General features: G+C 37.4%; 1 protein-coding gene across 1 annotated transcript in view; it reads right to left on the reverse strand.

The window, feature by feature from the left end:
* Positions 1–2,329: 2,329 nt before the first annotated feature.
* CYLC1 (cylicin 1) overlaps positions 2,330–13,605 on the reverse strand; it is a 77,103-nt gene continuing 65,827 nt past the window's right edge. Inside the window, exon 6 of the mRNA XM_061137600.1 lies at positions 2,330–2,440. Within this exon, the coding sequence (XP_060993583.1) occupies positions 2,330–2,440 (111 nt within the window). The remainder of the gene's footprint in view (positions 2,441–13,605) is intronic.

The following is a 13,605-nucleotide window of genomic DNA, read 5'->3' on the forward strand; positions in this document are numbered from 1 at the left end:
AACATCTGGAAGTTCTCAGTTCATGTGTTGCTGAAGCCTGGCTTGGAGAATTTTGAGCATTACTTTACTAGCATGTGAGATGAGTGCAATTGTGCGGTAGTTTGAGCATTCTTTGGGATTGCCTTTCTTCGAGATTGGAATGAAAACTGACCTTTTCCAGTTCTGTTGCCACTGCTGAGTTTTCCAAATTTGCTGGCATATTGAGTGCAGCACTTTCACAGCATCATCTTTCAGAATTTGAAATAGCTCAACTGGAATTCCATCACCTCCACTAGCTTTGTTCATAGTGATGCTTCTTAAGACCCACTTGATTTCACATTCCAGGATGTCTGGCTTTAGGTGAGTGATCACACCACTGTGATTATCTGGGTCGTGAAGATCTTTTTTGTACAGTTCTTCTGTGTTTTCTTGCCACCTCTTCTTAATATCTTCTGCTTCTGTTAGGTCCATACCATCTGTCATTTATCAAGCTGATCTTTGCCTGAAATGTTCCCTTGGTATCTCTAATTTCCTTGAAGAGATCTCTAGTCTTTCCCATTCTGTTTTTTTCCTCTAGTTCTTTGCACTGATCCCTGTAGAAGGCTTTCTTATCTCTCCTTGCTATTCTTTGGAACTCTGTATTCAAATGGGGATATCTTTCCTTTTCTCCTTTGCTTTTTGCTTCTCTTCATAACTATTTGTAAGGCCTCCTCAGACAACTATTTTGCCTTTTTGCATTCCTTTTCCATGGGGATGGTCTTGATCCTTGTCTCCTGTACAATGTAAGGAACCTCTGTCCATAGTTCATCAGACACTCTATCGGATCTAGTCCCTTAAATGTATTTCTCACTTCCACTTTATAGTCATAAGGGATTTGATTTACGTCATACCTGAATGGTCTAGTTGTTTTCCCTACTTTCTTAAATTTATGTCTGAATTTGGCAATAAGGAATTCATGATCTGAGCCATAGTCAGCTCCTGGTCTTATTTTTGCTGACTGTATAGAGCTTCTCCATCTTTGGCTGCAAAGAATATAATCAGTCTGATTTCGGTGTTGACCATCTGGTGATGACCACATGTAGAATCCTCTCTTGTGTTGTTGAAAGAGGATTGTTTGCTATGGCCAGTGCATTCTCTTGGCAGAACTCAATTAGCCTTTTTCTTGCTCCATTCTTTACTCCAAGGCCAAATTTGCCTGTTATTCCAGGTGTTTCTTGACTTCCTACTTTTGCATTCCAGTCCCCTATAATGAAAAGGACATCTTTTTTTGGTCTTAGTTCTAAAAGGTCTTGTAGGTCTTCATTGAACCATTCAACTTCAGCTTCTTCAGTGTTACTGGTTGGGGCATAGGCTTGGATTACCATGATATTGAATGGTTTGCCTTGGAAACGAACAGAGATCATTCTGTCATTTTTGAGATTGCATCCAAGTACTGCATTTCAGATTCTTTTGTTGACCATGATGGCTACTCCATTTCTTCTAAAGGATTCCTGCCCACAGTAGTGGATATAATGGTCATCTGAGTTAAATTCAGTCATTTCTGTCCATTTTAGTTCGCTGATTCCTAGAATGTCGACATTCAGTCTTGCCATCTCCTGTTTGACCACTTCCAATTTGCCTTGATTCATGGACCTAACATTCCAGGTTCCTATGCAATATTGCTCTTTAAAGCACCAGAACTTGCTTCTATCACCAGTCACATCCACAATTGGGTATTGTTTTTGATTTGGCTCCATCCCTTCATTCTTCCTGGAGTTATTTCTCCACTGATCTCCAATGGCATATTGGGCACCTACCGACCTGGGGTGTTGCTGTTTTAGTATCCTATCATTTTGCCTTTTCTTACTATTCATGGGGTTCTCAAGGCAAGAATACTGAAGTGGTTTGCCATTCCCTTCTCCAGTGGACCACATTCTGTCAGACCTCTCCACCATGACCCGACCATCTTGGTTGGCCCCACATGGCATGGCTTAGTTTCATTGAGTTAGACAAGACTGTGGTCCATGTGATCAGATTGGCTAGTTTTCTGTGATTATGGTTTCAGTGCCTCTGCCCTCTGATGCTCTCCGGCAACACCTACCATCTTACTTGGGTTTCTCTTACCTCGGACTTGGGGTATCTCTTCACGGCTGCTCCAGCAAAGTGCAGCCGCTGCTCCTTACCTTGCATGAGGGGTATCTCCTCACGGCTGCCCCTCCTGACCTGGAATGTGGAATAGCTCCTCTCGGCACTCCTGTGCCGCACAACCACCACTCCTTGGACGTGGGGTTGCTCCTCTCGGCTGCCGCCCCTTACCTCAGGTGTGGTTAGCTCCTCTTGGCAGCTCCTGTGCCGTCACAGCCTGGTGTTCTCAGTCGAAACCCCTGACCTTGGGTGAGGGGTAGCTCCTTATGGCCATGCTTCTGCGCGTTCCTTTGCAGCCAGAGTGCTTCTGCGCGGTCCGTCGCAGCTTAGCAAGCTGCTAATTAGAGAAAAGGAAATGTCTCAAAACTCAGAGTGGAACCTCACCCACAACATGCCTTTTGAGATAACATTGGCACAAGGTGAGTCATCCTGGGCCATAAAATAATCGACATGAATCTTGAAGAAAGGCAGATTTCTAAGCAAATACAAAACTTCATTAATATAGCTGAAGAGAACATTTCCATGAGTAAAACATACTGGTTTGTTGAGCTGTTATTGGTTTTAAGTCTTAGGCAGAACCAACTTGAAGAAAGACTGAGTCTAAGGTAAATACACAGTTCATTAACATAGCTTAAGAAAAGCATTTCCATAAGAAAAACGCACTGGTTATTTCAGGGTTTGAGAAAAGTTAAGTTCAAGTGAAACAAATTGTTGTCGTTGCAACCCAGAATTTTTTTTTTTTTCATTTCTTTTTATTAGTTGGAGGCAAATTACTTTACAATATTTTAGTGGTTTTTGCCATACATTGGCATGAATCAGCCATGGATTTACATGTGTTCCCCATCCCAATACCCCCTCCAGCCTCCCTCCCCATCCCATCCCTCTGGGTCTTCCCAGTGCACCAGCCCTGAGCACTTGTGTCATGCATCCAACCTGGGCTGGTGATCTGTTTCAACCTTGATAGTATACTTGTTTCAATGCTATTCTCTCAGAACATCTCACCCTCGCCTTCTCCCACAGAGTCCAAAAGTCTGTTCTGTACATCTGTGTCTCTTTTTCTGTTTTGCATATAGGGTTATTGTTACCATCTTTTAAAATTCCATATATATGCATTAGTATACTGTATTGGTCTTTATCTTTGTGGCTTACTTCACTCTGTATAATGGGCTCCAGTTTCATCCATCTCATTAGAACTGATACAATTGAATTCTTTTTAATGGCTGAGTAATATTCCATTGTGTATATGTACCATAGTTTTCTTATCCATTCGTCTGCTGATGGGCATCTAGGTTGCTTCCGTGTCCTGGCTGTTATAAACAGTGCTGCGATGAACATTGGGGTGCACGTGTCTCTTTCAGATCTGGTTTCCTTAGTGTGTATGCCCAGGAGTGGGATTGCTGGGTCATATGGCAGTTCTATTTCCAGTCTTTTAAGAAATCTCCACACTGTTCTCCATAGCGGCTGTACTAGTTTGCATTCCCACCAGCAGTGTAAGAGGGTTCCCTTTTCTCCACACCCTCTCCAGCATTTATTGCTTGTAGACTTTTGGATAGCAGCCATCCTGACTGGCGTGTAATGGTACCTCATTGTGGTTTTGATTTGTACTTCTCTGATAATGAGTGATGTTGAGCATCTTTTCTTGTGTTTGTTAGCCATCTGTATGCCTTCTTTGGAGAAATGTCTGTTTAGTTCTTTGACCCATTTTTTGATTGGATCATTTATTTTTCTGGAATTGAGCTGCAGGAGTTGCTTGTATTCTTTTGAGATTAATCCTTTGCCTGTTGCTTCGTTTGCTATTATTTTCTCTCATTCTAAGGGCTGTCTTTTCACCTTGCTTATAGTTTCCTTTGTTGTGCAAAAGCTTTTAAGTTTAATTAAGTCCCATTTGCTTATTTTTGCTTTTATTTCCAATATTCTGGGAGGTGGGTCATAGAGGATCTTGCTGTGATTTATGTCAGAGAGTGTTTTGCCTATGTTCTCCTCTAGGAGTTTTATAGTTTCTGGTCTTACATTTAGATCTTTAATCCATTTTGAGTTTATTTTTGTGTATGGTGTTAGAAAGTGTTCTAGTTTCATTCTTTTACAAGTGGTTGACCAGTTTTCCCAGCAACACTTGTTAAAGAGGTTGTCTTTTTTTACATTGTATATCCTTGCCTCCTTTGTCAAAGATAAGGTGTCCATAGGTTCATGGGCTTTCTATTTTGTTCCGTTGATCTATATTTCTGTCTTTGTGCCAGTACCATGCTGTCTTGATGACTGTGAGTTTGTAGTAGAGCCTGAAGTCAGGCAGGTTGATTCCTCCAGTTCCATTCTTCTTTCTCAATATTGCTTTGGCTATTCGAGGTTTTTTGTATTTCCATACAAATTGTGAAATTATTTGTTCTAGTTCTGTGAAAAATACTGTTGGTAGCTTGATAGGGATTGCATTGAATCTATAGATTGCTTTGGGTAGTATAGCCATTTTCACAATATTGATTCTTCTAATCCATTAACACGGTATATTTCTCCATCTATTTGTGTCCTCTTTGATTTCTTTCATCAGTGTTTTATAGTTTTCTATATATAGGTCTTTCATTTCTTTAGGTAGATCTACTCCTAAGTATTTTATTCTTTTTGTTGCAATGGTGAATGTATTGTTTCCTTAACTTCTCTTTCTGTTTTCTCATTGTTAGTGTATAGGAATGCAAGAGATTTCTGTGTATTAATTTTATATCCTGCAACATTACTGTTTTCATTGATTAGCTGTAGTAATTTTCTTGTAGAGTCTTTAGAGTTTTCTATGTAGAGGATCATGTTATCTGCAAACAGTGAGAGTTTTACTTCTTCTTTTCCTATCTGGGTTCCTTTTATATCTTTTTCTGCTCTGATTGCTATGGCCAACACTTCCAACACTATGTTGAATAGTAGTGGTGAGAGTGGACACCCTTGTCTTTTTCCTGACTTTAAGGGAAATGCTTTCAATTTTTCACCATTGAGGGTGATGCTTGCTGTGGGTTTGTCATATATAGCTTTTATTATGTTGAGGTATGTTCCTTCTATGCCTGCTTTCTGGAGAGTTTTTATCATAAATGGATGTTGAATTTTGTCAAAGGCTTTTTCTGCATCTGTTGAGATAATCATATGGTTTTTATCTTTCAATTTGTTAATGTGGTTACATTACAATCAATTATTTTGATTGATTTGTGGATATTAAAGAATCCTTGCATTCCTGGGATAAAGCCCACCTGGTCATGATGTATGATCTTTTAAATATGTTGTTGGATTCTGTTTGCTAGAATTTTTTTAAGGATTTTTTTGCATCTATGTTCATCAGTGATATTGGCCTGTAGTTTTCTTTTTTTGTGGCATCCTTGTCTGGTTTTGGTATTAGGGTGATGGTGGCCTCATAGAATGAGTTTGGAAGTTTGCCTTCTTCTGCAATTTTCTGGAAGAGTTTGAGTAAGATAGGTGTTAGCTCTTCTCTAAATTTTTGGTAGAATTCAGCTGTGAAGCCACCTGGTCCTGGGCTTTTGTTTGCTGGAAGATTTCTGATTACAGTTTTGATTTCCTTGCTTCTGATGGGTCTGTTAAGATCTTCTATTTCTTCCTGGTTCAGTTTTGGAAAGTTATACTTTTTTATGAATTTGTCCATTTTTTCCAAGCTGTCCATTTTATTGGCATAGAGCTGCTGGTAGTAGTCTCTTATGATCCTTTGTATTTCAGAGTTGTCTGTTGTGATTTCTCCATTTTCATTTCTAATTTTGTTGATTTGGTTCTTCTCCCTTTGTTTCTTCATGAATGTGGCTAACGGTTTGTCAATTTTATTTACCTTTTCAAAAAACCAACTTTTAGCTTTGTTGATTTTTGCTATGATCTCTTTTGTTTCTTTTGCATTTATTTCTGCCCTAATTTTTAAGATTTCTTTCCTTCTACTAACCCTAGTGTTCTTCATTTCTTCCTTCTCTAGTTGCTTTAGGTATAGAGTTAGGTTATTTATTTGACTTTTTTCTTGTTTCTTGAGGTAAGCCTGTATTGCTATGAACCTTCCCCTTAGCACTGCTTTTACCATGTCCCATAGGTTTTGGGTTGTTGTGTTTTCATTTTCATTCATTTCTATGCATATTTTGATTTCTTTTTGTTTTCTTCTATGATTTGTTGGTTATTCAGACACGTGCACAACACAGAATTTTTTTTCCATTTGTTTTTATTAGTTGGATGCTAATTACTTTACAATATTGTAGTGGTTTTTGCCATATATTGACATGAATCAGCCATGGATTTACATGTATTCCCCATCCTGATCCCCCCTCCCACCTCCCTCTCTACCTGATCCCTCTGGGTCTTCCTAGTGCACCAGCCCTGAGCCAGCCCAGGTTGGATGCATGAGACAAGTGCAAAACAAAATTTTAAAATAAATCTCCTTTTAATTTTGTGTAGAGAAGAGGAAAATGTCTGACCCTTGTCATTTGCTTCCTCTTGCTGCTTAAGAGAGAGGTGAAAAAACATCTGACACTTGCAGCCTGTTTCCTCTGTTTAGGGACCACTAGCCTTCCTGCCTGTCACCCTCTCAGTATTTAGTGTAACTCTCTGTTCTATACAGTTTTTCACAGAACCAAAACAAAAAAATTTACAATTTGTATGGAAGCACAAATGACCCCAAATGACCAAACAACCTTGAGAAATAAAATCAGAATTGGAAGAATTAGCTTGCTTGACCTCAGACTATATGACAAAGCTATGGTCATAAATACAGTATGCTGCTGGCACAAAGGCATAAATATAGACCAACAGAATAATCTAGAAAGCCCAGAGATTAACCCACAAACATATGGACACTTTATCTTTGATAAGGGATACAAGAATATACAATGCATAAAAAATAGTCTCCTCAATAAATGGTGCTGTTGAAACTAAACAGATACATGTAAAAGAATGAAATTAGAACATTTCCTAACACCATACACAAAAATAAGCTTAAAATGGATTAAAGACTTAAATGTAAGGTCAGAAGTTATAAAAGTCTTAGAAGAAAAAATAGGCAGTGTACTCTTTGACAGAAATCACAGCAAGATCCTCTCTGACTCACCTCCTACAGTAATGGAAATAAAAGCAAAATTAGACAAAAGGGACTTAAGCAAACTTAAAAGCTTTTGCACAGTAAAGGAAACTATAAACAAGATGAAAAGAAAATCTTCAGAATGGGAGAAAATAATTGCAAATAAAGCAACTGACAAAGGATTAAACTCCAAAATCCATAAGTGACTCCTAAAGATCAATATCAGAAAAACAAACAACCAAATTAAAAAAAAAATGGCCAGAAGACCTAAACAGACATTTCTCCAAAGAAGACATACAAGAACAAACAATCCTAAATTTTTTAAGGAATCACAACAGAACCTGAATAACTAAAACAATCTTGAGGAAGAAGAACAAAGCTGGGAGTACCATGCTCCCTGATTTCAAACTATTGTAAAAGTTAACAAAAGCAAAAATAAACATGTGGGACTACACTGAACTAAAAAGCTTCTTCGCAGCAAAGGGAAGCAAAGGAAACCACATTACAAAAAAAAAAAAAAAAAGAAAAAGCAACTTAATATATGGAAAAATATTTCCAAATATGTTTGATCAGTTTTTATTTTCCAAAATACATGGAGAACACAAATAATTAAAGAGCAAGAAGACAAAAAATATGATTAGGAAATGGGTAGATAATCTAAATAATTATCTTTCAAAAGAGGTCATACAGATTGCCAAAAGGCATATGAAAATATTCTCAGCATTACCAATTATTGTTGTTGTTCAGTCGCTAAGTCATGTCCAAATTTTTGAGACCCCATGGACTGCAGCATGCCAGGTTCCCCTGTCCTTCACTATCTCAAATGGCTCAGATTCATGTCCACTGAGTCGGGGACACTGTCTAAATACATCATCCCCTGCCGCCTTCTCCTTTTCCCTTAAATTTTCCCAACATTAGGGTCTTTTCCAATGAGTCGGCTCTTTGCATCAGGTGTCCAAAATATTGGAGCTTTAGCTTCAGCATCAGTCCTTCTAATGAATATTCAAGGATGATTTCCTTTAGAATTGACTGATTTGATCTCCTTGCAGTCCAAGAGATTCTTAAGAGTCTTCTCGAGCACTGCAATTTGAAATAATCAATTCTTCAGCACTAAGGCTTTTTTATGGTCCAACTCTTGCATCCATACATGACTACTGGAAAAACCATAGCTTTGACTATATGGACCTCTGTTGGCAAAGTGATGTCTTTGTTTTTTAATACGCTGTCTGTGTTTGTCACAGTTTTCCTTTCAAGAATTAGTGTCTTAAATTCATGAGCGCAGTTACCATCCACAGTGATTTTGGAGCTCAAGAAAATAAAATCTGTCACTGTTTCCACCTTTTCTCCTTCTATTTTCCATGAAGTGGTGGGACCAGATGCCGTGATCTTAGTTTTTTGAATGTTGAGTTATATGTCAAGTTTTCCAATCCTCTTTCACCCTCATCAAGAGGCTCTTTAGTTCCTCTTCACTTTATCGCATTAGAGTGGTATCATTTGCATATCTGAGGTTGTTGATATTTCTCCTAGTAATCTTGATTCCAGGTTGTGATTCATCCAGCCCAGAATTTCGCATGATATACTCTGCGTATAAGTTAAAGAAAACAGGGTGACCATATACAACATTGACATACTCCCTTCCAAATTTTAAATCAGTCCATTGTTTCATGTTCCAGTTCTAACTGTTGATTCTTGACAGGCATACAAGTTTCTCAGGAGGCAGGTAAAATGGTCTGGTATTCCCATCTCTTAGAATTTTCCAGTTTGTTGTGATCCACACAGTCAAAGGCTAGAGGTCGATTTTCTGAAATTCCCTTTTCTGGAATCCCCTTGCTTTCTCTATGATCGAGTGAATGTTGGTTACTTGATCTCTGGTTCCTCTGCCTTTTTTAAACTCCACTTATACATTTGGAAGTTCTTGGTTCATATACTGCTGAAGCCTAGCTTGAAGGTTTTGAGCATAATGATACTAGCATGCAAAATTAGTGAAGTTGTACAGTAGTTTTTTACATTCTTTGGTACTGTCCTTCTTTGGAATTGGAATGAAAACTGACCTTTTCCAGTCCTGTGACCACTGCTGAGTTTTGCAATCACTGACATATTAAGTGCAGCACTTTAACAGCATCATCTTTTAGGGTTTTAAATAGCTCAGCTGGAATTCCATCATCTCCAGTAGCTTTGTTTTTAGTACTACTTCCTAAGGCCAACTTGACTTCAAACTCCAGGATGTCAAGCTCTTGGAAAGTGACCACACTGTCGTGGTTATCTAGGTCATTAAGACCTTTTTTGTATAGTTTTTCTGTATATTTTTGCCACCTCTTTTTAATCTCGCTGCTTCTGTTAGGCCCTTACTGTTTCTGTCCTTTATGGTGTCCATCCTTCCATGAAATATTCCCTTGATGTCTCCAATATTCCTGAAGAGATCTCTAGTCTTTCCAATTCTATTGTTTTCCTCTACTTCTTTGCACTGTTCATTAAAAAAGGTCTTCTTATCTCTCCTTGCTGTTCTCTGGAACTCTGCATTTAGTTGGGTATATCTTTCTCTATCTCCCTTGCTTTTTGCTTCTCTTCTTTCCTTGGCTCTTTGTAAAGCCTCCTCAGACAACCACTTTGCCTTCTTTCAAATCTTTTTCTTTGGAATAATTTTGGTCACTGTCTCCCGTACAATGTTATGAACCTCTCTTCATAGTTTTTTAGGCACCCTGTATACCAGATGTAATCCCTTGAATCTACTCAACATCTCCATTGTATAATTATACTAATTTTAGGGAAATACAAACTCACAACAAGACATCACATCACATCTCTTAGAATGACTATTTTCAAAATAATAAATAACAGCAAACATTGGGGAGGATATGGAGAAAAAGGAATGAATTCTTGTAAACTGTTGGTTGGGCTGCAAATTGGTGCAGCCACTATGGAAAACTCTATGAAGACTTCTCAATTAAGAATGGGACCACCATACAACCCAGGTGTTCCACTACTGAATATTTCTCTGTATAAAACAAAACACTAATTTGTAAACATTTATGCATTATCATGTTCATTACAGCAGTATTTATAATAACCAAGATATGGAAATAACCTTAGTACCTGTAAATGAATGAATGAATGAATGAAAGGAAAAGATATGATATCTTTGCATATAGATATAAATGTAGATAGGTATATAGATGTAAAATGAAATACTGCTCAACCATAAAAGGAATGAAATACCACTATTTGTAAAAACATGGATGGACCTTGACATTCTGTGCCTTTTTCTGTTGTGTAGAAAAGTGTATTTATTTTTTTAAGATTTCACTATATCCAATTTCATTTAATATTTGTCTTTCTCTTCTTGACTTACTTCACTTAGTATGGTAATCCCTAGGTCCATCCATGTTGCTGCAAGTGGCAATATTTCATTCTTTTTTATGTCTGAGTAATATTCCATTGTGTATATATACTAAATCTTCTTTATCCATGCATCTCTTGGGAGACACATAGGTTGCTTCCATGTCTTGGCTATTGTAAACAGTGCTGCCATGACATTGGAGTACATACATCTTTTCAAATTATAGTTTTCTCCAGATAAAAGTGCATAAGGGGATCACTAAATCTGCCTTACATGAAATACTAAGATAGTTATTCAAGTAAAAATGAAAGGGCAATAATTAACAGTATAAATGTAGTCAACTGACTGGTAGAAATTAATATACAATCAAATTCAAAATACCCAAATACTGTACTGCTGGTAGGTAAATCATTTTTATCTCTAGTATAAGTTAAAAAATAATAATATTAAAAATAACTATAAGTACAATAACTTGCTAGTAGATGCACAATACAAAGGGCTTCCCAGATGGTGCTACTGGTCATGAACCTGCTTGCCAATGCTGGAGAAGTAAAAGGTGTGAGTTTGACCCCTCATTTGGGAAGATGGCCTAGAGGAAGGCATGGAAGCTCAGTCTAGTATTCTTGCCTGGAGAATCCCATGGACAAAGAAGCCTGATGGGCTCTGGTCCATTGAGTCATAAAGAGTCAGACACGATTGAAGCCACTTAGCACACATCCACACACAATATAAAAAGATGTAAAGTGTGATGTCAATTGAATAAAACATGAGAGGAGAAGAATAAAATTAAACAATTTCTGTATGAGATTGAAGGTAAGTTGTTTTCAACTTAAAATAGACTGTTATGTCTAAATATTCTTTATGTAAGCCTCATGAAAGTATTACTACAAACAAAACTAGATGGTGGCATTCCAGTGGAGCTATTTAAAATCTTAAAAGATGATGCTGTTAAAGTGCTGCACTTAATATGTCAGATCCCTCATTGGGGAACTAAGATCCCACATGTAGTGGGGCAGCTAAGTCTGTGTGCCACACCTGGAGAGAAGCCTGTGTGCCAAAACAAAGATCCTGTGTTCCATGACGAAGACTTGATGTAGCCAAATAAATAAATAAATATTAAATACAAGAAAACAGATCAATGTAAATGAATAATTCTCAACAAAATTCTAGTAAGCTGAGTTCAACAGCACATTAATGGATCATACACCATGAAAAAGTGAGATTTATCCCTGGGATTTAAAAGAGTTCAATATATGCAAATCAATGAATATAGTACACCACATTAATAGAGTGAAGGATAAAAATTTTATGATCATCATATTAATAATAAATAATTTGACAAAATTCAACATCTTTTCTTGATACAAGCTCTCAATATGGGTATAGAAGGAACATACCTCAACATAATAAGGGCTATATATGGTAAAATCACATAATGGTGAAAGGATAAATGCCTTCCCTTTAAAGTTAGGAACAAGAAAAAAGTCCTTGCTCTCACCACTCCTATCCTGCATAGTTTTGGAAGTCTTAGCCAGAGTCATTAGGTAAGAAAAAAAAGACACCAACTACTGAAAGAAAGATGTAGAATTATCTCTAATCAGATCTCAGATGATATGATCTTATGTATAGAAAACCACACAGATACCAACCCCCAAAATGTTAGAATAAACAAATTCAGTAATGTTTCAGAATACAAGATCAACATGCAAAATGATTTGCTTTTCTGCACACTAACACATATCTGAAAGAGAAATAGTAATTATATTTACAATAGCCCCCAAAACAATAAAATACTTAATAACAAATGTTACGAAGGGAGAGGCACATCGATACACTGAAACCTATGGAGACATTGATGAAATAACTTGAAGAAGATACAAATAAATGCAGAGGTTTCCTACACTCATGAATTAGAAGTCTTAAATATTGTTAAAATGTCTGTACTAACCAAAGACATTTATAGATTTGTTTTACTTCCTACCAAAGTCCAATAGTAAACATAAATAGAACAAAACAATATGAAAATTTGTATGAAATCTCAAAAGACCTCAAATAGCTAAAGCCATCTTTAAAGAGAAGAGCAAAGTTGAAGGTATCACACTTTGTGATTTCAAACTGCATTACATATGCATTAGTATTGTACAGTATGGTACTGGTATAAAAGCAGAAACAGACCAATAGAACAGAAAAAGAAAAGAATCAAGAAATAAATCAATGCATTTATGCATTGCATTAGTTGCATCATGCAACTAATACTAAGGAGCCAAAAATACTCAACAGGGAAAAGACAGTTTGCAATAAATGATGTTGGGAAAGTTGAATATACACATGGAAAAGAAAGAAACAGCAACCCTATCATGCACCACTGAAAAAATAAGCTTGAAATAGATTGAAGACTGAAATGTAAGACCTGAAGAACTAAAAAGCCTCTTGATGAAAGTGAAAGAGGAGAGTGAAAAAGTTGGCTTAAAGCTCAACTTTTCAGAAAGTTTTCAGAAAACTAAGATCATGGCATCCGGTCCCATTACTTCATGGCAAATAAATGAGGAAACAGTGGAAACAATGACTGACTTTACTTTTTGGGCTCCAAAATCACTGCAGATAATGATTGCAGCCATGAAATTAAAAGATGCTTACTCCTTGGAAGAAAAGTTATGACCAACTTAGACAGCATATTTAAAAGCAGAGGCATTACTTTGTCAACAAAGGTCCATCTAGTCAAGGCTATGGTTTTTCCAGTAGTCATGTATGGAAGTGAGAGTTGGACTATAAAGAAAGCTGAGTGCTGAAGAATTGATGCTTTTGAACTGTGGTGGTGGAGAAGACTCTTGAGAATCCCTTGGACTGCAAGGAGATCCAACCAGTCCATCTTAAAGGAGATCAGTCCTGGGTGTTCATTGGAAGGACTGATGTTGAAGCTGAAACTCCAGTACTTTGGCCACCTCATTCAAAGAGTTGACTCATTGGAAAAGACCCTGATGCTAGGAGGGATTGGGGGCAGGAGGAGAAGGGGATGACAGAGGATGAGATGGCTGGATGGCATCACCAACTCGATGGACATGAGTTTGGGTAGACTCCGGGAGTTGGTAATGGACAGGGAGGCCTGGCGTGCTGTGGTTCATGGGGTCTC

Source organism: Dama dama, chromosome X, assembly GCF_033118175.1.
Source record: "Dama dama isolate Ldn47 chromosome X, ASM3311817v1, whole genome shotgun sequence".
NCBI classification, from domain to species: domain Eukaryota; kingdom Metazoa; phylum Chordata; class Mammalia; order Artiodactyla; family Cervidae; genus Dama; species Dama dama.